This window comes from Ranitomeya imitator, chromosome 2 (genome assembly GCF_032444005.1).
Source record: "Ranitomeya imitator isolate aRanImi1 chromosome 2, aRanImi1.pri, whole genome shotgun sequence".
Taxonomy (NCBI): domain Eukaryota; kingdom Metazoa; phylum Chordata; class Amphibia; order Anura; family Dendrobatidae; genus Ranitomeya; species Ranitomeya imitator.
Genome location: NC_091283.1, coordinates 397,827,885 through 397,851,042, shown reverse-complemented (window position 1 = coordinate 397,851,042; position 23,158 = coordinate 397,827,885). Strand labels below are relative to the sequence as shown.

The window sequence follows — 23,158 nt, the reverse complement described above, 5'->3', positions numbered from 1 at the left end:
AACGAGTTAGCCCAAGGGAGGTGGTCCACCAAGGAAACTCAAAATTCCTCAAATCTAAAAGAACTTATGGCAGTAAAATCTGAGCTTCTTCAATTTCTGCCAGAGCTACAGGGGTCCCACGTACGTATAAACGCCGACTAAACAACAGTAGTAGCTTACCTAAATCATCAGGGGATACAAGGTTGTATTCCCTGATGACCACCACAGAAGACATAGTGACCCTAGCTGAAACTCGGCTCCTTTCCTTATTTGCACTCCACATAAGAGGGGAGCACAACATACAGGTGGATTATCTCGGCCGACATTTCCTAAGCCAAGGAGAATGGGTTTTCAACAGGGAAGTCTTCAGGAAAATAGTATGTTTGTGGGGCCTACCAGTTATAGACCTGTTTGCCACAATAGACAATAGAAAGGTCAAGGGATTTGCATCTCTTGGGGCGGCGGACCGTCCGGATATCATAGATTCCCTTCAAACCTGGTGGGATTTTGTCCTGGCATACACATTCCCTCCTATGTGTCTTCTCCCTCTGGTCCTCAAGAAAATCAGGAAAGAGGGAGCGAGGTTAATACGGATAGCCCCATTGTGGTCCAAAAGGCTAAATGTTTTCATGGCTGAAGGCAATGTCCGTGACCTACCCCGTCCCCTGGGTATTGCCATCGGACCCGGAGCTCCTCGAAGACCATTCAGTCACCCTCAAGTGGAGAGTCTCCACTTAATGGCGTGGAATTTGAGAGGGAGCTGCTGAGAAGAAGGGAGCTTTCAGAACCCCTAGTTACTACGTTGTTAAAAAGCAGTTTTACTACAAAAATTTACTGTAAAACGTGGAAGAAATTTTTGATGTTTTACTCGACTCCCCTATCGGACGTTATTCAGATTCCTGCAAATTTTAGAATTCTTACAGAAAGGTCGGGAGCTGGGTTTGTCAGTTAGCACTCTTAAAGTGCAAGTATCAGCGTTAGGGGCATTATACAACTATAATGCTGCATGACCAGCTCTACCCTCACCTACTGTATTCTCACCCATCCCTTGTAGATTGTGAGCCTTCGCGGGCAGGGTCCTCATTCCTCCTGTACCAGTTATGACTTGTATTGTTTAAGATTATTGTACTTGTTTTTATTATGTATACCCCTCCTCACATGTAAAGCGCCATGGAATAAATGGCGCTATAACAATAAATAATAATAATAATATAATATAGCTGGTAACAGATGGATAACTAGGTTTATTAAGGCCTGTGAACGAACCAATCCAGTGTACATTGACAGACTACCACCATGGGACTTAACCTTCGTCAGGCTGCATAATTTTACAACGTTAACAGGCTGCAGAGGTACAATTGTACCTTCATATATATTTTATTGAAATTTGGCCAATATATTCTGGACCAAAACTGCAGCGATGTCACGAAATTTCAGCCCTCTACGGCTTTTCGAAAAAAAAAGTTATAGCAATTTTTAAAACGGAATAGTCACAATTGTACCTACTCAGCCGGACGAAGGTTAAACATGATATTAGATGCATTGATGTGTCCACCCTTTGTGTTACGGATCTGCAACACAGAACTAAGGTAGAAGGGGAAAACTGACCATGCACTATGACTAGGCTGAAACCCTACAATGGAGTGGGCGACCCATTCCTTGCGAATAAACCCACCGACGATCCTAGGTTAATCTCAAGCGAAGACCTATAGATAAGGAGAAGGGGTTCCCTAAAAGAACTAAGGACTGGGTACAAAAACGGGTCACCTCCTAATAGAAAACACAGAGAAGGCTGCAGAAACCAATAGAAAACAGAAACTAAGACTAGCAGAACCAGAGGTACCAGCACTGCAGAAATAACACACACAGAAGACAAAGCAGAGCACCAAGCTAGAGCTCAAGCAGATTAACACTGTTGTCCAGCAAGGACTGGGAGGCAGGTGCTGGTTAATAAAGAGTGATACAAACACCTGACCAAAAACAAACCAAGCACCAGAGGAAAAAGACCAGCAGCCAGAACTCCACAAGAAATTGGCAGATAGTCACAAACTAAACAGATTCTAACACTTTGAGCCATTAGACTCAGTTTCAATAAAGGTATTAACATTTAAAACAGCCCTGTTGGTAGCACTAACTTCTGCTAGACTGGTCAGTGATCTCCAAGCATTATCCGTAGACTCTCCCTTTCAAATGGTCTATCAAGATAAAATAGTTTTAAAACCAGACCCATCTACCTATCTCCATGTAAGGAGAGTACTTCTAGAGTATTTAGCAAGAACTTGTTGGAGGACGAGTAGGGCACTCTTTGTTGCTTTCCAGGGACAATGTAAAGGGTCAAGTGTCACTAAGAACTCTATCGCCCGATGGATAAGGGATGCAATCAGCCTTGCCTATTCATTAAAAGGAGAATTGCCGCCAGAAGGAATAAAAGCCCACTCAGCACGAGCTATGGCTTCTTCGTGTCCAGAAAGGCGGACATATCCATTGATCTAATTTGTAAGGCAGCAACTTGGGCATCACCTACCCTTCATAAGCACTACCGGCTTGACCTGTCATCCGCCACTAATCTAGATTTTGGGTGTTCAGTACTTGGTGCTGTGGTCCCTCCCAGGTGATAGTCTCTGTAAGTCTCTCCGTGGGTGCTGTCGTGGCGATAGGAAAACCGGTCATTGCTTACCGGTAATGGGACTTTACAGAGTCCACGACAGCACACGCACGTTCTCCCCCCTGTAATTATTCACTAAATTTCCTGCACTCTGAAGGGAGTTTTTGTTTAGTTTTTCACTCTATAGAGGTAACGGTATTTGATAATGTAAATAGAATAGTAGTTATTATGTGCTAATCCTGGGCAGTTTTTCTTATGCTCTGAAACACAAGCTGAGGAGGCAAGTGGACCGCCCCCTTTTTAACCTATAGGTTCCTGTCCTGATGGTGGGTGGATCCCCTCTCTCCATGGGTGCTGTCGTGGACTCTGTAAAATCCTATTACCGGTAAGTAATGACCAGTTTTCTGAGGTCCAGATAACAAAAGGGACAGGTGATTATGCATAGATGGGGAAGTGTAGAATTCTCCTTTGTCCCCAGGAAGCAAATCCTGAGTTGAAATTAATCTCTACATCTGCAGCCAGTCAGTTCAGTGCCAATGGGAAGTTATGAATATTGGGGTTTGTACAGATCTGATATTGATGGGATATACATTTTCAACTTCAAGACCAATCGAGGAAGAATATGCTTATTTTTCCTAACCGTGACACCTGCCAATCAGCCCCAATCAATAGGGGCCAGATCGCTGACAACAGCTATGCTATGTTTCCTATCTATGGAAAGGTAAAATATCAATAAAAAATAGTACAACAATATGGAACTCCTGTGATCATCAGGAATGAAGATAATGTGAATGTTGGGAATATCACAATGTTCTGAAACTGAAGCCACATCCCATAACCAACTCTGTTACGAGTCATCAAGGGGAGACGTGTGGGTGTAACTTAAGTGCTGATAAAAGAACAAGTCGAATTATGATCTGTAATTAAAATAAATTATTTCTATAGAGCCAAATATTCCGCAGCATTTACCATTTTAGAGGGGACTTGTACAGACAATAAAAGACATTATTCAGGTTAGGCCATTTATATTGATACACCTGAATAAAATGTGAATGGTTGGTGATATAAACTTCCTGGTTGTGGCACATTAGCATATGGGAGGGGGAAAACTTTTCAATATGGGCGGTGACCATGGCGGCCATTTTGAAGTCAGCCATTTTGGATCCAACTTTATTTTTTCCAATGGGAAGAGGGTCATGTGACACATCAAGCTTATTGAGAATTTCACAAGAAAAACAATGGTGTGCTTGGTTTTAACGTAACTATTCTTTCATGAGTTATTTACAATTTTATTACCACTTATAAAATGTGTTCAAAGTTCTGCCTATTGTGTTGGATTGTCAATGCAACCCTCTTCTCCCACTCTTGACACACTGATAGCAACCCCGCAGAAGAAATGCTAGCACGGGCTACCAGTATCCGTTGTTTCAGATGCTGCACATCTCTTTTCTTCACAGCAAAGACAATTGCCAATTGTGTAAACTGAGGGTCCTGTTCCAATTTTTGTTTTGCTCATTCTGCAAATTCAGCACGCCGATCTGGGTCATCCTCATTGAGATGCTGCAGCAGCTGGATTTTGTAAGGGTGCCATTTGTGAGTAGCTAATATCCGCTGAAGGGATGTTCGACTGATGCCACTCTCCAGTGACATGCGGCGAGTGCTACGCTGTGGACTCTTGCTGAATGAAGCTAGGACAGCCACTGATGTTTCTTCATTAGTGACAGTTTTCTTGTGTCCACATTTTGGCAAATCCAACACTCAACCTGTTTCATGAAATTTGGTAAGCAGTTTGCTAACTGTAGCATGAGAAATGGGTGGTCTTGTAGGGTGTCTTGCATTGAAATCTGCTGCAATGACCCGCGTACTGCGTTCACCAGACATCCACACAATTTCTATCCGCTCCTCACGTGTTAACCTCTGCGACATGTCAATGGCTGCAAACAAAGAGAAACTTGTCAATAACTCATGATATAATAAAGTTACATTAAAACCAAGCACACCATTGTTTTTCTTGTGAAATTCTCAATAAGTTTGATGTGTCACCTCCCATATACTAATGTGCCACAAACAGGAAGTGGATATCACCAACCATTCCCATTTTATTTAGGTGTATCCATATAAATGTCCCACCCTGTAGAATAACAATAATCACATAAAACAGATACCAAGAGGAATGAGGGCCCTGCTTGCAAGCTTACAATCTATGGAGGAAATAGAAGGAAATAGGACAGACACAAAAGGTGGATGATAACAATTGCTTTCATTTTATGGTTCAGCCATCAATGTAAAAAATAGGGTGTTCATGTAATGCTGTATGAACCAGTAACCAACCAGTATGTGTCACAGCACAGACACAGAGGGCTGTTAATTGCATGAAGGGTGTGAGAACAGATAATACGAGGGTCCTGGTTTTGAAGAGAATTTTGTATGGTAAAAACAGGGATAGTTAAATCGATATGTTGAGGCAGTAGACCGGTCTGAAGGAATGCATTTTAGGGCATGCTTAAAACTGTGGGTATTGGGGATTAATCAAATTGTCCTGGGTAGAGCATTCCAAAGAATTGGCGCAGCACGCGAGAGGTCTTGGATACGGGAGTGAGAGGTTCGGATTATTGAGGATGTTAATCTTAGGGCATTAGCAGAATGGAGGGCACGGGTAAGGTGGTAAACTGAGATGAAAAATGGTGCTGAAGCGTGGAGCGCTTTCTGGGTGAGCGTAATAAGTTTATATTGAACTCTGTAGCGGATGGGTAACCAGTGCAACGACTGGCACAGGGCAGAGGCATCGGTGTAACGGTTAGCGAGGAATATGATCCTGTCTGCTGCATTCAGGACAGATTGGAAAGGGGTGAGTTTAGTAAGAAGGAGACTGATTAGTAGAAAGGTGCAATAGTCCAAACGAGAATGAATAAGATCAACAGTGAGAGTTTTTGCAGTCAAAAGTAAAGGTACCGTCACACTCAGCGACGCTGCAGCGATATAGACAACGAGCCGATCGCTGCAGCATCGCTGTAGAGACGTCAAACACAGCAGCTCCAGATGGATGCAGGAGCGATCCTGTGACGTAACGGCGACTCACTTATCGTTGTAGCTGGTTGTTAGCTCCAGGTTAAAACATTGCTGGCATCGTTGCTTTTGCTGTCAAACACGACGATACATGCTGACCTGACGACCAAATAAAGTTCGGGACTTCTAGCTCTGACCAGCGATATCACAGCGGGATCCAGATCGCTGCTGCGTGTCAAACACGAGATCGCTATCCAGGACGCTGCAACGTTACGGATCGTTGTCGTTCTCGTTGTAAAGTTGCTGAGTGTGAAGGTACGCCTTTTAACGGTGGCCGCTAAGGGTACTTAAACCACAGCGCCGTTAATTAACGGCGCTGTGGAAAAAGTCCATAGCGCCCCCCAGAGGCCGATTTTCTCCGGGGTCTCGGCTGCCGAGGGTAGCCGAGACCCCAGAGAACATGATTCGGGGGTTTTTTAACCCTCCCCGCATTTGCGATCGCCGGTAATTAACCGTTTACCGGCGATCGCAAAAAAAAAAAAAAAGCGATCTCTTTTTAATTTCTCTGTCCTCCAATGTGATCGCACATCGGAGGACAGAGAAAAGGGGTTCCAGGTGGCCCCCCAATACTCACCTAGCTCCCCAGATGCTCCTCGTGTCTCCCGGTGGGCGCCGCCATCTTCAAAATGGTGGGCGCATGCGCAGTGCGCCCGCCGGCCGGCACCGGGAGGATCTTTGGGGTCTCGGCTGCCGGGGGTAGCCGAGACCCCAAAGAGCATGATCGGGGTCGGTATTACCGACCCCTGTTTTGCGATCGCCGGTAATGAACTGTTTACCGGCGACCGCAAAAAAAAAAAAAAGTAAAGTGTAATTCTCTGTCCTCTGATGTGATCGCACATCAGAGGACAGAGAAATAGGGGGATTCGGGGACCCTAGCATACTCACCTAGGTCCCTGGATCCTCTTGCTGCTCCTCCTGGCCGCCGGCAGAAGAACATGGCGGACGCATGCCCAGTGCGCCCGCCATCTGTCTCCATCTGCCGGCCGGCAGGAGAACAGCAGTTGGGGCTAAAATTAGGGTTAGGGGTAGGGCTAGGGTTAGGGCTAGGGTTGGGGCTAAATTTAGGGTTAGGGTTGGGGCTAAATTTAGGGTTAGGGTTGGGGCTAAATTTAGGGTTAGGCTTCTTTCACACTTACGTCGGTACGGGGCCGTCGCAATGCGTCGGCCCGACATACCGACGCACGTTGTGAAAATTGTGCACAACGTGGGCAGCAGCTGTAGTTTTTCAACGCATCCGCTGCCCAATCTATGTCCTGGGGAGGAGGGGGCGGAGTTACGGCCACGCATGCGCGGTCAGAAATGGCGGATGCGACGTACAAAAAAACGTTTCATTGAACGTTTTTTTGTGCCGACGCTCCGCCAAAACACAACTGATCCAGTGCACGACAGACGCGACGTGTGGCCATCCGTCATGATCCGTCGGCAATACAAGTCTATGGGCAAAAAACGCATCCTGCGGGCACATTTGCAGGATCCGTTTCTTGTCCAAAACGACGGATTGCGACGGAATGCCAAACGACGCAAGTGTGAAAGTAGCCTTAGGGTTAGGGTTGGGGCTAAAGTTAGGGTTAGAGCTGGGATTAGGGTTAGGGTTTGGATTAGGGTTGGTATTAGGGTTAGGTTTGGGATTAGGGTTAGGGTTGTGATTGGGGGTGTATTGGGATTAGGGTTAGGTTTGAGGTTAGAGTTGAGATTAGGATTAGGGGTGTGTTGGATTTAGGGTTTTGATTAGGGTTATGGTTAGGGTTGACATTAGGGTTGTTTTGGGGTAAGGGTTGTGATTATGGTTAGGGTTAGTGATTAGGATTATGGATCAGGTTGGGATTAGGGTTAGGGGTGTGTTGGGGTTAGGGTTGGAGCTAGAATTGGGGGGTTTCCACTGTTTAGGTACATCAGGGGGTCTCCAAACACGACAGCCAATTTTGCGCTCAAAAAGTCAAATGGTGCTCCCTCCTTTCTGAGCTCTGCCGTGCGCCCAAACAGAGGGTTACCCCCACATATGGGGCATCAGCGTACCAAAATGGGGTCACTTGTGGGGGGTTACTACAGTTTAGGTACATCAGGGGCTCTGCAATCGCAACATAATGCCCACAGACCATTCTATCAAAGTCTGCATTCCAAAAAGGCACTCCTTCCCTTCCGAGCTCTGCCGTGCGCCCAAACAGTGGTTTACCCCCACATATGGGGCATCAGCGTACTCGGGATAAATTGGACAACAACTTCTGGGGTCCAATTTCTCTTGTTACCCTTGTGAAAATAAAAACTTGGGGGCTACAATATCTTTTTTGTGAAAGAAAAAATATTTTTTATTTTCACGACTCTGCATTCTACAGAAGCACTTGGGCATTCAAAGTTCTCACCACACATCTAGATAAGTTCCTTGGGGGGTCTAGTTTCCAAAATGGGGTCACTTATGGAGGGTTTCTACTGGTTAGGTACATCAGGGGCTCTGCAAACGCAACATAATACCCGCAGACCATTCTATCAAAGTCTGCATTCCAAAACGGCGCTCCTTCCTTCCGAGCTCTGCCGTGCGCCCAAACAGTGGTTTACCCCCACATATGGGGTACCAGCATACTCAGGACAAATTGGACAACAACTTTTGGGGTCCAATTTCAAGGTTCTCACCACACATCTAGATAAGTTCCATGGGGGGTCTAGTTTCCAAAATGGGGTCACTTGTGGGGGATATCTACTGTTTAGGCACATCAGGGGCTCTCCAAATGCGACATGGCGTCCGATCTCAATTCCAGCCAATTCTACATTGAAAAAGTAAAACGGCACTCTTTCTCTTCCAAGCTCTGCGCTGCGCCCAAACAGTGGTTTATCCCCACATATTGGGTATCGATGTACTCAGGAAAAATTGCACAACAACTTTAGTGGTCTAATTTCTCCTGTTACCCTTGTGAAAATAACAGTTTGTGGGCAAAAAGATCATTTTTGTAGAAAAAATGCAATTTTTTTTTTTCACGGCTCTACGTTATAAACTTCTGTGAAGCACATGGGGGTTCAAAGTGCTCGCCACACATCTAGATAAGTTCCATGGGGGGTCTAGTTTCCAAAATGGTGTCACTTGTGGGGGGTTTCCACTGTTTAGGCACATCAGGGGCTCTCCAAACGCGACATGGCGTCCAATCTCAATTCCAGCCAATTCAACATTGAAAAAATAAAACGGCGCTCCTTCACTTCCAAGCTCTGCGGTGCGCCCAAACAGTGGTTTACCCTCACATATGGGGTATCGACGTATTCAGGAGAAATCGCACAACTTTTGTGGTCTAATTTCTCCTGTTACCCTTGTGAAAATAAGAATTTGTGGGCGTAAAGATCATTTTTGTGTAAACAAAAGCGATTTTTTATTTTCACGGCTCTACGTTATAAACTTCTGTGAAGCACTTGGGGGTTCAAAGTGCTCACCACACATCTAGATAAGTTCCTTAAGGGGTCTAGTTTCCAAAATGGTGTCACTTGTGGGGAGTTTCCACTGTTTAGGCACATCAGGGGCTCTCTAAACGTGACATGGCGTCCGATCTCAATTCCAGCCAATTCTGCATTGAAAAAGTCAAACGGCGCTCCTTCACTTCTAAGTTCTGCGGTGCGCCCAAAAAGTGGTTTACCCCCACATATGGGGTATTGGCGTATTCAGGAGAAATTGCATAACAAAATTTATGGTTACATTTCTGTTTTTACACTTGTGAAAATAAAAAAAATGGTTCTGAATTAAGATGTTTGCAAAAAAAAGTTATATGTTCATTTTTTCCTTCCACATTATTTCAGTTCCTGTGAAGCACGTAAAGGGTTAATAAACTTCTTGAATGTGGTTTTGAGAACCTTGAGGGGTGTAGTTTTTAGAATGGTGTCACACTTCATTATTTTCTATCATATAGACCCCTCAAAATGACTTCAAATGTGATGTGGTCCCTAAAAAAAAATGGTGTTGTAAAAATGAGAAATTGCTGGTCAACTTTTAACCCTTATAACTCCCTAACAAAAAAAAAATGTTGTTTCCAAAATTGTGCTGATGTAAAGTAGACATGTGGGAAATGTTATTTATTAACTATTTTTCGTGACATATCTCTCTGATTTAAGGGCATAAAAATACAAAGTTTGAAAATTGCAAAATTTTAAAAATTTTCGCCATATTTCCGTTTTTTTCATAAATAATCGCAAGTAATATCGAAGAAATGTTACCACTAACATGAAGTACAATATGTCACGAAAAAACAATCTCAGAATCAGCGGGATCCGTTGAAGCGTTCCAGAGTTATAACCTCATAAAGTGACAGTGGTCAGAATTGTAAAAATTGGCCTGGTCATTAAGTACCAAATTGGCTCTGTCACTAAGGGGTTAAGAAAAAGACGACTTATAGAAATGTTTTTGAGGTGTAGATTACATGAACGAGTGAAAGATCAGATGTAGGGAGTGAATGAAAGATGTGAATCAAGTATGACCCCAAGACAGCGGGCATGTTGCTAGGGAGTAATGGTAGAACCACTCACAGAAATAGCAATATCAGACATGGGTAGGTTAGTGGAGGGAAGAAACACAAGGAGATCAGTTTTTGAAAGGTTCAGTTTCACATGTGTTTTGTAATAATGCACACGTGATTTCAGGAGTAGAGGTGCATAACTGGGTGTCATCGGCATAGAGATAGTAGTGAAAACCAAATCTACTGTTAGTCCAATAGGGGCAGTATACAAGGAGAAATGGAGGAGGCCTAGGACTGGTCCTTGAGGACCCCGACAGTAAGGAGAAAAGGAGAGAAAGGGGAGCCAGTAAAAGATACAGTGAAGGAGCGGTCAGAGAGGTAGGAGGAGAACCAGGAGAGAACGGTTTCCTTGAGGCTGATAGAGCAGAGCATAGTGACGTCGAGCTGGTGATCCACAGCATCAAATGCTGCAGAGAGATCTCGGAGAATCAGTGTGGAGTAGTGACCATTAGAGTTAGCTGCTAGTAGATCATTAGAGACTTTAGTGAGGGCAGTTTCAGCAGAGTGTAAAGAAACTGGATTGTAGAGGGTCAAGGAGAGAGTTATCTGAGAGACAGCATATTAGACTCGAGTGGACCAAGCGTTCCAGGAGTTTAGAGATGAAGGGAAAATTAGAGACATGTCTATAGTTAGCAGCACAGTATTGGTCGAGGGATTTTTTTTTAAAGTAATGGATGTATGCTAGCATGTTTAACCCCTTCATGACCGTGGGATTTTTCGTTTTTCCGTGTTCGTTTTTCACTCCCCTCCTTCCCAGAGCCATAACTTTTTTATTTTTCTGTCAATTTGGCCATGTGAGGGCTTATTTTTTTGCGGGACGAGTTGCACTTTTGAACTACATCATTGGCTTTACCATGTCGTGTACTAGAAAATGGGAAAAAAATTCCAAGTGTGGTGAAATTGCAAAAAAAGTGCAATCCCACACTTGTTTTTTTTGCTTGGCTTTTTGCTAGGTTCACTAAATGCTAAAACTGACCTGCCATTATGATGCTCCAGGTCATTACGAGTTCATAGACACCTAACATGACTAGGTTATTTTTTACCTAAGTGGTGAAAAAAAATTCCAAACTTTGCTAAAAAAAAAAAAAAAAATTGCACCATTTTCCGATACTCGTTAATGATTCCAATTCGGTGCAGATACGTGCTTTTGATCGCCCGTTATTGCATTTTAATGCAATGTCGCGGCGACCAAAAAAACGTAATTCTGGCGTTTCGATTTTTTTTCTCGTTACGCCGTTTAGCGATCAGGTTAATGCTTTTTTTATTGCTAGATCGGGCGATTCTGAACATGGCGATACCAAATATGTGTAGATTTGATTTTTTTTTAATTGATTTATTTTGATTGGGGCGAAAGGGGGGTGATTTAAACTTTTATATTTTTTTTTCACATTTTTTTTTTTACTTTTTTTAAAAACTTTTGCCATGCTTCAATAGCCTCCATGGGAGGCTAGAAGCAGGCACAGCACGATCACCTCTGCTACATAGCAGCGATCTGCGGTTCGCTGCAATGTAGTAGAAAATCAGGTGTGCTGTGAGCGCAGACCACAGGGTGGCGCTCACAGCTACCGGCGATCAGTAACCATAGAGGTCTCAAGGACCTCTATGGTTACAATGGAGAAGCATCGCCGACCCCCGATCATGTGACAGGGGTCGGCGATGACGTCATTTCCGGCCGCCCGGCCGGATGCGGTGGTTAAATGCCGCTGTCTGCGCTTGACAGCGGCATTTAACTAGTTAATAGCGGCGGGTGAATTGCGATTTCACCCGCCGCTATTGCGGGCACATGTCAGCTGTTCAAAGCAGCTGACATGTCCCGGCTTTGATGCGGGCTCACCGCGGAGCCCTGCATCAAAGCAGGGGAGCTGACATCGGACGTACTATACCGTTCGATGTCAGTAAGGGGTTAAATAAGGAGGGAAAGATACAGGAAGAGAGGGAAAGGTTGATTATTTTTGTTAAGTGAGTGATAACAGCTGGGAAAATGGACTGAAGGAGTTGTCAGGGAATATGGTCACTGGTGCAAGTAGTATGGCGAGCAGATGCAAGGAGCCTGATGACTTCTTCTTCTGTGACTGGCTCAAAGAGAGTGAGCTAGATGCAGTGGGGGAGGGAGGAAAATGTCCTGTCAGATATGTTCAATTTTTTTCTTTTAAATAATTGGCCAGATTGTCAGCACTGAGATCGGTGGTCAGGTTCTGCACTCTTGGATTTGAGGGTGAATATAAAGTGTCAAAGAGGATTCTTGGGTAGTGAGGGTGTTGATATAGGTTTTTTGAATAGGTGAAGGGCAGAGTTGTATGTTTTAAGCAAACTTATAATGGATGAAATCTTCAGCCAGTTTGGATTTTGTCCACAGATGTTCGGCACTCCTGGAGCACCTCTGTAGTAAACGTGTTTGCTGCGTCATCCATGGTTGTCACAGTCTTTGCCAAGTTATTCTATTTGTAGGAGGTGTAGCTTCATCCAGGGCACTTTGCATAGTTTCATTATGTTTCAGTGCAGAGTCAGGACATGAAAGGGAGGATATTGAAGCCAATGATGACTGCAAATTCTTCACAAGTTTCTGGTTGTTAAGGACACGTATATTTCTATCAGTGTGGAAAGTGGAGATGCCCTAAGTGGGGTGGCAGTTTTTGACACACAATGAAAAAAGTTTGTGATCGGAGAGCGGGAGAGAGGAGTTGGTAAAATCAGATACTGGGCAGAGCCAGGAGAACACCAGGTCCAGCATATTTCCATCTTCATGTGTAGGATAGTTAGTAAGCTGTGAATGGCAGAAGAAGGAGGTTACAGATAAAAGGTGAGTGGCAGATGGGGAGAAGGGATCACCAATGAGGATTTTAGAGTCTCCCATGATGAGGATGGGGATGTCACAGAATAGAAAATGTGGAAGCCAGAAAATGAGGTCTTCCAGAAAATGTGGAAGACCTCCACCTGGTCTGTTGTCAGATCTCGGGGTATGAGAGAAATGCAGGCCACCATATGAAAGAGCAGCGGTGGTGTCTAACTACTAGATCCACTTTTCAGTAAGAGTCAAAAGGTTAATAGAATCAGAAAGGAAGAAGGCCTGTAGGAGAGTTTGTTATTATTATTTATTGTTATAGCGCCATTTATTCCATGGCGCTTTACATGTGAGGAGGGGTATACATAAAAACAAGTACAATAATCTTAAACAATACAAGTCATAACTGGTACAGGAGGAATGAGGACCCTGCCCGCGAAGGCTCACAATCTACAAGGGATGGGTGAGAATACAGTAGGTGAGGGTAGAGATGGTCATGCAGCGGTTTGGTCGATCGGTGGTTACTGCAGGTTGTAGGCTTGTCGGAAGAGGTGGGTCTTCAGGTTCTTTTTGAAGGTTTCGATGGTAGGCGAGAGTCTGATGCGTTGTGGTAGAGGATTCCAGAGGAGGGGTGATACACGAGAGAAATCTTGTATACGATTGTGGGAAGAGGAGATAAGAGGGGAGTAGAGTAGGAGATCTTGTGAGGATCGGAGGTTGCGGGTAGGTAAGTACCGGGAGACGAGGTCACAGATGTATGGAGGAGACAGGTTGTGGATGGCTTTGTACGTCATGGTTAGGGTTTTGTAGTGGAGTCTCTGGGCAATGGGGAGCCAGTGAAGGGATTGACAGAGGGGAGAGGCCGGGGAATAGCGGGGGGACAGGTGGATTAGTCGGGCAGCAGAGTTTAGAATAGATTGGATTGGATTGTTACACTCTGAACGTGAATTCCAGAGGGTACAGTTAAAAGAGACAGAAGGCATACATGGAATATCAATGGTAAAAGTAGTAGGTGAGGGGTTTGACTTACTATTAAAAGAAGGGCCAGGGTTGGAAGAGATATATCCTGTGACTAGGAGAACTGTGTTCAATGCTAAGGAAGATACATATCAGTGTACGCTTGATCCAAGTTTTTCAATCGGATTGCTTCCATCCACTAAAGTGAGCCATCTCTGTGACCAGATTTAGTAAGTTTCTTTGTTAATCCTTACACCTGACACCCAAGATGGTGCACTATTACATTATGGGTGTCAGGTACGAGCATTCCTACATGAAGAGTTTTCTGGAAAGTGGATTGGTCATCGTGGGCCAGCTGAATGGCCACCAATGTCTCCCAATCTGACCCCCTTAGACTTTTATCTTTGGGTCATCTGAAGGCAACTGTCTATGCTGTGAAGATACGAGATGTGCAGCATCTGAAACAACGGATACTGGAAGCCTGTGCTAGCATTTCTTCAGTGTGTCAAGAGTGGGAGAAGAGGGTTGCATTGACAATCCAAAACAATGGGCAGCACTTTGAACACATTTTATAAGTGGTCATAAACTTGTAAATAACTCATGAATGAATAAAGTTACGTTAAAACCAAGCACACCATTGTTTTTCTTGTGAAATTCTCAATAAGTTTGATGTGTCACATGACCCTCTTCCCATTGAAAAAAATAAAGTTGGATCCACAATGGCTGCCTTGAAAAGTTTTCCCCCTCCTATATACTAATGTGCCATAAACAGGAAGTTGATATCACCAACCATTCCCACTTTATTTAGGTGTATCCATATAAACGGCCCACCCTGTATATATAACAAAAACAAAAAACCTCCTTCTCACCCCCAATGGGGGTGGTCTTTGTTGTCCTCTCTCATTCTCGGGTCCTCTACCAGAGGCCTGGGAGTTTGAGGGTTCTGCGCAGGATCTTAGTTGTTCCCAGCATGATGCTTTTCTGGACAGAGAGTTCAGATGTTGCTCCTGGGATCTGTTGTAGCCATTATTCCAACTTAAGGGTCACTGCGCCAAATGATCCTATCACCACTGGAATCACTGTTGACTTCACCTTCCACATTTTCTCCAGTTCTCCTTTGAGGCTCTGGTATTTCTCGAACTTCTCATATTCCTTCTTTCTGATGTTGCGGTCACTTGGCACTGCCACATCTATTATCATTTCTGTCTTATGATCCTTGTCTAGTATCACAATGTCTGGTTGGTTAGCCAACACCTGCTTATCGTCTGGATCTTGAAGTCCCACAGGATTTTAAACCTTTCATTCTCCACTACTTTTTCTGGGGTCTCCCACTTGCCACTTGAACTTAGGGGGACTTAGCCCATATGCTGCACAGATCTGCCTGTATAAAATTCTGGCCACTTGTTGTGGTGTTCAGTATACACTGTTCCTGCTTGCATTTTGCATCCTGCCACTATGTGTTGGACGGTTTCTGAGGTTTCTTTACATAGTCTGCACTTTGGGGCTTGTCTTGTGTGGTAGATTCCTGCTTATATGGATCTGGTTTTTAGTGTTTGCTCTTGTGCCGCTAAGATTAGGGCCTTTGTTCTGTCTCAGAGTCCAGGCTTCTCCAGCCATTGGTAGGATTTCTCCATGTCAGCCAGACACACACACACACACGCACGCACGCACACACACACACACACACGCAGAATGAGAGACAATCGGGTAGGGATAAGTGGGGGTTCAATATTATTACCTGGACTTCTTTAACAGTTACTTTCAGTTGCAGTATAACATATTTGTCTTTTCACCACCACTCTGTTTCTACACTGAGCATAAGTACAACATACATGCCACAACAGTTAAAGGGACCTGTTACAATGTGCTGTGTCTAATATGTGGATAGTGTGGATTTTTGCTGTTCCCTCATGAAGGTTTCTTCATTGCCCATCACTGCTCACAAAGGCTATCATGGTGCAGAGCAAGACAACAATGAAGCCTGGAATGGAGGTCTGTCCTCTCAAGTGACAAGTCAAACTTTTGTCTTGGATACATTGACAGCCACAGATGGGTCTGGGGACCACATAGCATTGCCATAAAGATTCCTTGCCTTGATGAGGTAATGTCCTAACAGTCCTACACTAGGGATTATGGGATGGGTTAACACAATGTACAGGAGCTGGACCCTTTTAGTCTTCATTCCAAGTACACCAACAGCTCGATGCTGCATTAATTTGGTCATGAAACCAGTAATATGGCCACTTCTCCTATAATATCTATAATTCTGGGACTTTTCCTTTTTTGTGTTGCAATTTGAATGTTAGATATATAGTTATGCTCAAAAGGTTACATACCCGGCAGAATTTTTGCTTTCTTGGCCTTTTTTCAGAGAATATAAACTTTTTCTCCACGCATGCTTAGTGGTTGGGTAAAGCCATTTATTGTCCAACTACTGTGTTTTCTCTTTTTAAATCATAATAACAACTCAAAACATCCAAATGACCCTGGTCAAAAGTTCACATACCCCGGTGATTTTGGCCTGATAACATGCACAGACGTTGACACTAAAGGTAACATCTTCACCTGTGATCTTTTTCCTTGTTAATCAGTGTGTGCGCATAAAAGCTGAGTGAGTTCTTGGGATCCAGACAGACTCTTGCATCTTTCATCCAGCCACTGATGTTTCTGGATTGTGAATCATGAGGAAAGCAAAAGAATCGTCAATGGCTCTACGGGAAAAGGTAGTTGAACTGTATAAAACAGGGAAGGGATACAAAAAGATATCCAAAGAATTGAGAATGCCAGTCAGCAGCGTTCAAACTGTGATTAACAAATGGAAAATCAAGGGCTCTGTAAAAATACAAACCACGGTCAAGTACACCAACAAAAATTTTGTCCACAACTGCAATAAAAATTGTTCGGGATGCAAAGCAAAACCCACAAATAACATCAGCTGAAATACTGGACTCTCTGAAAACTAGCGGTGTGGCTGTTTCAAGATGTACAGTACAATAAGGAGGTACTTGAGGAAAAATGGGCTGCATGGTTGAGTCGCCAAAAGAAAGCCATTACTGTGCAAATGCCACAAAGTATCTCGCCTATAATGTGCAAAACAGCACAGAGACAAGCCTCAATACTTCTGGAACAAGGTAATTTAGAGTGATGACACCAAAATCGAACTTTTTAGCCACAACTATAAATGTTACATTTGGAGAGATGTCAACAAGGCCTATGATGAAAGGAACACCATTCCTACTATAAAGCACAGAGGTGGATTGCTGATTTTTTAGGGATGTGTGAGCTAGTAAGGCACAGGAAACTTGGTCAAAGTTGAAGGAAAGATGAATGCAGCACGTTATCAGTAATTACTGAAGGTAAATTTGCAATCATCAGCCCGGCAGCTGCGCATGAGGCTTACTTGGACATTCCAACATGACAATGATCCAAAACACAAGGCCAAGTCGACTTGTCATTGGCTACAGCAGAACAAAGTGAAGGTTCTGGAGTGGCCATCTAAGTCTCCTGACCTTATTATCATTGAGCCACTCTGGGGAGATCTCAAGTGTGCAGCTCATGCTAGACCCACCCTTCCCCCAGGAATTTACAGGAACTGAAGGCTTTTTGCCAAGAAGTGTGGGCAATTTTACCATCTAAGAAAATAAAGAACCTCATCCACAACTACCACAAAAGACTTCAAGCTGTCATTGATGTAAGAGGGTGCAATACACGGTATCAAGAAATCAGGTATGTGAGCTTTTAGGTCAGGTCATTTGGATGTTTTGGGTTGTTATTATAATTTAAAATGAGAAAGCACAGTAGTTTGACAATAAATGGCTTCGCCCAACCACTAAACATGAGTGGAGAAAAAGTTTTGTTGTTATCATTCATATTCTCTGAAAAAAGGCCAAGAAAGCAAAAATTCTGCCGGGGTATGTAAACTTCTGAGCACCACGTTATGAAATATTATATGTATACACTGAATGGGTACTTTTATGATTGGAGCTACTTTGTATGGAATTTAGACAAGTGACCGGTAGTAGAACAATAATAATAATAATCTAGAGTATACCAAAATAGTGTGATCTAGGAAAACATTCATTAAAAAGAGTACCTGTGGACATCAACAACTTTTTGACGAAGGGATCAGTGGAGGATGTCAGGAATAGTTCTGATTATCAGATGGTGCTCAGTTATGCATTACAGCTCAATACAACACTATTGTATACGAAAACACACAAACTTACCGTTATTTAGCACAGTTGGACTATAACAGCAAATGACCAATTGGGTGCTACTGGCATAGATTTAAAAATCCAAATTTTTGCACCAACTGCAAAAAGCTATTCTGTCCGTATAAGCAAATAATCCTGCAGAACTACACCGTTCAAAAAAATAAAGGGAACACTTAAACAACAGAATATAACTCCAAGTAAATCAAACTTCTGTGAAATCAAACTGTCCACTTAGGAAGCAACACTGTTTGACAATCAATTTCACATGCTGTTGTGCAAATGGAATAGACAACAGATGGAAATTATTGGCAATTATCAAGACACACTCAATAAAGGAGTGGTTCTGCAGGTGGAGCCCACAGACCACATGTCAGTACCAATGCTTTCTGGCTGATGTTTTGGTCACTTTTGAATGTTGGTTGTGCTTCCACACTTGTGTTAGCATGAGACGGACTCTACAACCCACACAAGTGGTACAGGTAGTGCAGCTCATCCAGGACGGCACAACAATGCGAGCTGTGGCAAGGTTTGCTGTGTCTGTCAGCGTAGTGTCCAGAAGCAGTAGGCGCTACCAGGAGACAGGCCGGTACACCAGGAGACAAGGAGGAGGCCGTAGGAGGGCAACAACCCAGCAGCAGGACCGCTACCTCAGCCTTTGTGCCGGGAGGAACAGGAGGAGCACTGCCAGAGCCCTGCAAAATAACCTCCAGCAGGCTACAAATGTGCATGTGTCTGCACAAATGGTTAGAAACTGACTCCATGTGGATGGTCTGAGTGCACGACATTCACAGATGGGGGTTGTACTCACAGCCAAACACCGTGCAGGACGATTGGCATTTGCCACAGAACAACAGGATTGGCAAATTCGCTACTGGCGCCCTGTGCTCTTCACAGATGAAAGCTGGTACACACTGAGCACATGTGACAGGCGTGACAGAGTCTGGAGACACCAGCGATCTGCTGCCTTTAACACCATTCAGCATGACCGGTTTGGCAGTGGGTCAGTAATGGTGTGGGGTGACATTTCTTTGGAGGGCCGCACAGCCCTCCATGTGCTCGCCAGAGGTAGCCTGACTTCCATTAGGTACCGAGATGAGATCCTCAGACCACTTGTGAGACCATATGCTGGTGTGGTTGGCCCTGGGTTCTTCCTAATGCAGGACAATGCCAGAGCTCATGTGGCTGGAGTGTGTCAGCAGGTCCTGCACGATGAAGGCATTGAAGCTATGGAATGGCCCGCCCATTCCCCAGACCTGAATCCGATTGAACACATCTGGGACATCATGTCTCGCACCATCCACCAACGTTACACCACAGACTGTCCAGGAGTTGGCGGATGCTTTAGTCAAGGTCTGGGAGGAGATCCCTCAGGAGACTATACGCCGCTTCATCAGGAGCATGCCCAGGAATTGTAGAGAGATCAGACAGGCACGTGGAGGCCACACACACTACTGAGCATCATTTCCTTGTCTTGAGGCATTTCCACTGAAGTTGGATCAGCCTGCAACTTCATTTTCTACTTTGATTTTGAGCATCATTCCAACTCCAGACCTCCGTGGGATATTAGTTGTGATTTACATTGATAATTTTTATGTTTTATTGTTCTCAACGCATTCCACTATGTAATGAATAAATATTTACAACTGGAATATTCAGTGATATCTAAGATGTGGGATTTTAGTGTTCCCTTTATTTTTTTGAGCAGTGTATTTCAATACATAATGAAATCTATGGCACAATGAACTGTCACCGTTCTAAAGTCCAAAGAAGGTCCAAAACACAATGGGATTTATTTGTATTCTTTTTGCTCTTCAATAACAGATGTTTGTTGGTAATTGCATACATTTCCTAATCATTTAATTCTCTAAATAATTTGTTGTTCTTTCTTATGTGACTGTAAGTTGACTTTTTTCATTTACAATTTGTCAATAAAATGATTTAAAAAAAAATGGCTACTTCTCTGTGTGATTTTTCTGATGTTTAAGAAAATATGATTTGCGGGTAAAACATTTCCCACATAAAGAACATGAAAATACTTTTCCTGTGTGAACTCTTTGATGTTGAATTAGAGATGCGCTTTGGCTAAAACAGTTCCCACATATGGTACATAAAAATGGCTTCTCACCTGTGTGACTTCTCTGATGTCTTATAAGGTGTGATTTAGCTGTAAAACATTTTCCACATTCTGGACATAAAAATCCTTTTTCTGTGTGAGTTCTTTGGTGTGCAATTAGTGACGCATTTTGAATAAAACACTTTCCACATTCAGGACATGAATATGGCTTCTCCCCTGTGTGAATTCTCTGATGTCTAACGAGATGTAATTTCTTCATAAAAAATTTCCCACATTCTGAACATGAAAATAAATTTGCTACTGTATGAATTCTCCTATGTGTAACAAGTTCTGAATTTTGGATAAAACATTTCCCACATTCTGAACATAAAAAAGGCTTCTCTCCTGTGTGAATTCGCTGATGTTTCACAAGGTCATATTTTCGGGAACAACATTTCCCACATTCTAAACATGAATATGGCTTTTCCCCTGTGTGACTTCTCTGATGTTTTACAAGATCAGATTTCTGAGAAAAACATTTCTCACATTCTGAACATGAGAATGGCTTTTCCCCTGTGTGAATTCTCTGATGTCTCATAAGATCTGAATTTTGGTTAAAACACTTTCCACATTCAGAACATATAAATGGTTTTTCCCCTGTGTGAGTTCTCTGATGTGCAACAAGAATTGATTTGTGGCTAAAACACCTCTCACATTCAGAACATGAAAATGGCTTCTCCCCTGTGTGAATCCTCTGATGTGTAACAAGGTCAGATTTCTGAGAATAAAATTTCCCACATTCAGAACATGAAAATGTTTTTTCTCCTGTGTGAATTCTATGATGTTTAGCAAGATCTGATTTCCTAAAACAACATTTGCCACATTCTGAACATGGATATGTTTTCTCCGCATTGTGAGCTCTTTGATGTTCAGTAAGCAATCTGTTATTATTTTGCTTAACAGTCTGTGAGGAATCTGAAAATAGAACCTGTTGAAAAGGATCAGATAACATATCTTTGCAGTAAAGGGATGAGAGTACATCTGGATTAATGGCATGCTCTTCATACGTATCTGGTGCTATACCAAGATCATCTGCTTTAAAATCTGAAAATATCAGATGTCTGTCCGAGCTCCTGGTATAGTTATCTGCAAAGAATACAAACTATTGCATTATTCTTCAATAACAATGTCTTGAAACTAAAGTAATACCATTATCTATTTTTAGAACATTTATATATAAAAATGCGTATACAAAGTGAAGTATTCAATTTTTAACTGAATAGGAAAGTTGAAGCAACAGTAGACCTTGTGACACTGCTAGATATTGACCATGGCTTGCACCTGACTAATTATCATGCTTGCACATCCACCTGTCTGATTTCTGTGTATAAATCTGGCTCAATCTTTTACCTCGATTTGCGCCTCACCTGTAAATTGCCTGTCAATGACTAATGCTTGGATTGACTTGGAAACTCCATACAAAATGCATGAATACAAGGGAGTCCTCGGTCTTACGGTCTCGTTTACTCAGGACAAGGCTGACTGAGGCTTGCCTAACATTGCTTGCAAGCATAATCATATACAAGGAATTGTCCCAGACCATTAGGATGGACAGTCTGGATACAGTTATTGGATTCTTTCATCGTGAAGAGACCAAACAAATTCAAAACTCAGGTAGTATCCTTTAACCCCTTAGTGACAGAGACAATTTGGTACTTAATGACCGAGCCAATTTTTACAATTCTGTCTTCTGTCACTTTATGAGGTTATAACTCTGGAACACTAACAGATCCCGCTGATTCAGCGACTGTTTTTTCGTGACATATTGTACTTCATGTTAGTGGTAACATTTCTTCGATATTACTTGCAATTATTTATGAAAAAAAAACGGAAATATGGCAAAAAAATTTAAAATTTTGCCATTTTTAAACTTTGTATTTTTATGCCCTTAAATCAGAGAGATATGTCACACAAAATAGTTAATAAATAACATTTCCCACATGTCTACTTTACATCAGCACAATTTTGGAAACAAAATTTTTTTTGTTAGGGAATTATAAGGGACCAGCAATTTCTCATTTTTACAACACCATTTTTTTTAGGGACCACATCACATTTGAAGTCATTTTGAGGGGTCTATATGATAGAAAATAACCAAGTGTGACACCATTCTAAAAACAGCACTCCTCAAGGTGCTCAAAACCACATTCAAGAAGTTTATTAACCCTTTACGTGCTTCACAGGAACTGAAACAAGGTGGAAGGAAAAAATGAACATTTAACTTTTTTGTGCAAACATTTTACTTCAGAACCATTTTTTTTATTTTCACAAGCGTAAAAACAGAAATTTAACCATAAATTTTGTTGTGCAATTTCTCCTGAATATGCAGATACCCCATATGTGGGGGTAAACCACTGTTTGGGCGCACCGCAATGCTTGGAAGAGAAGGAGCGCCGTTTGACTTTTTCAATGTAGAATTGGCTGGAATTGAGATCGGACGCCATGTCGCGTTTGGAGAGCCCCTGATGTGCCTAAACAGTGGAAACCCCCACAAGTGACACCATTTTGGAAACTAGACCCCTTTAGGAACTTATCTAGATGTGTGGTGAGCACTTTGAACCCCCAAGTGCTTCACAGAAGTTTACAGCATAACGTAGAACTGTGAAAATAAAAAATCGCATTTGTTTACACAAAAATGATCTTTTTGCCCCCCAATTTTTATTTTCACAAGGGTAACAGAAGAAACTAGACCACAAAAGTTGTTGTGCAATTTCTCCTGAGTACGTCGATACCCCATATGTGGGAGTAAACCACTGTTTGGGTGCACCGCAGAGCTTGGAAGAGAAGGAGTGCCGTTTTACTTCTTCAATGTACAATTGGCTGGAATTGAGATCGGATGCCATGTCGCGTTTGGAAAGCCCCTGATGTGCCTAAACAGTAGAAACCCCCCACAAGTGACCCCATTTTGGAAACTAGACCCCTTAAAGAACTTATCTAGATGTGTGGTGAGCACTT

General features: G+C 42.9%; 1 protein-coding gene across 1 annotated transcript in view; it reads right to left on the bottom strand.

Annotated features, from left to right (window-relative positions):
- LOC138664150 (oocyte zinc finger protein XlCOF22-like) overlaps window positions 1-23,158 on the bottom strand; it is a 121,573-nt gene that overhangs the window by 55,997 nt on the left and 42,418 nt on the right. Inside the window, exon 7 of the mRNA XM_069750593.1 lies at window positions 19,742-21,289. Within this exon, the coding sequence (XP_069606694.1) occupies window positions 20,043-21,289 (1,247 nt within the window). The 3' untranslated portion in view covers window positions 19,742-20,042. Of the gene's footprint in view, window positions 21,290-23,158 lie in introns of the transcript that reaches the window.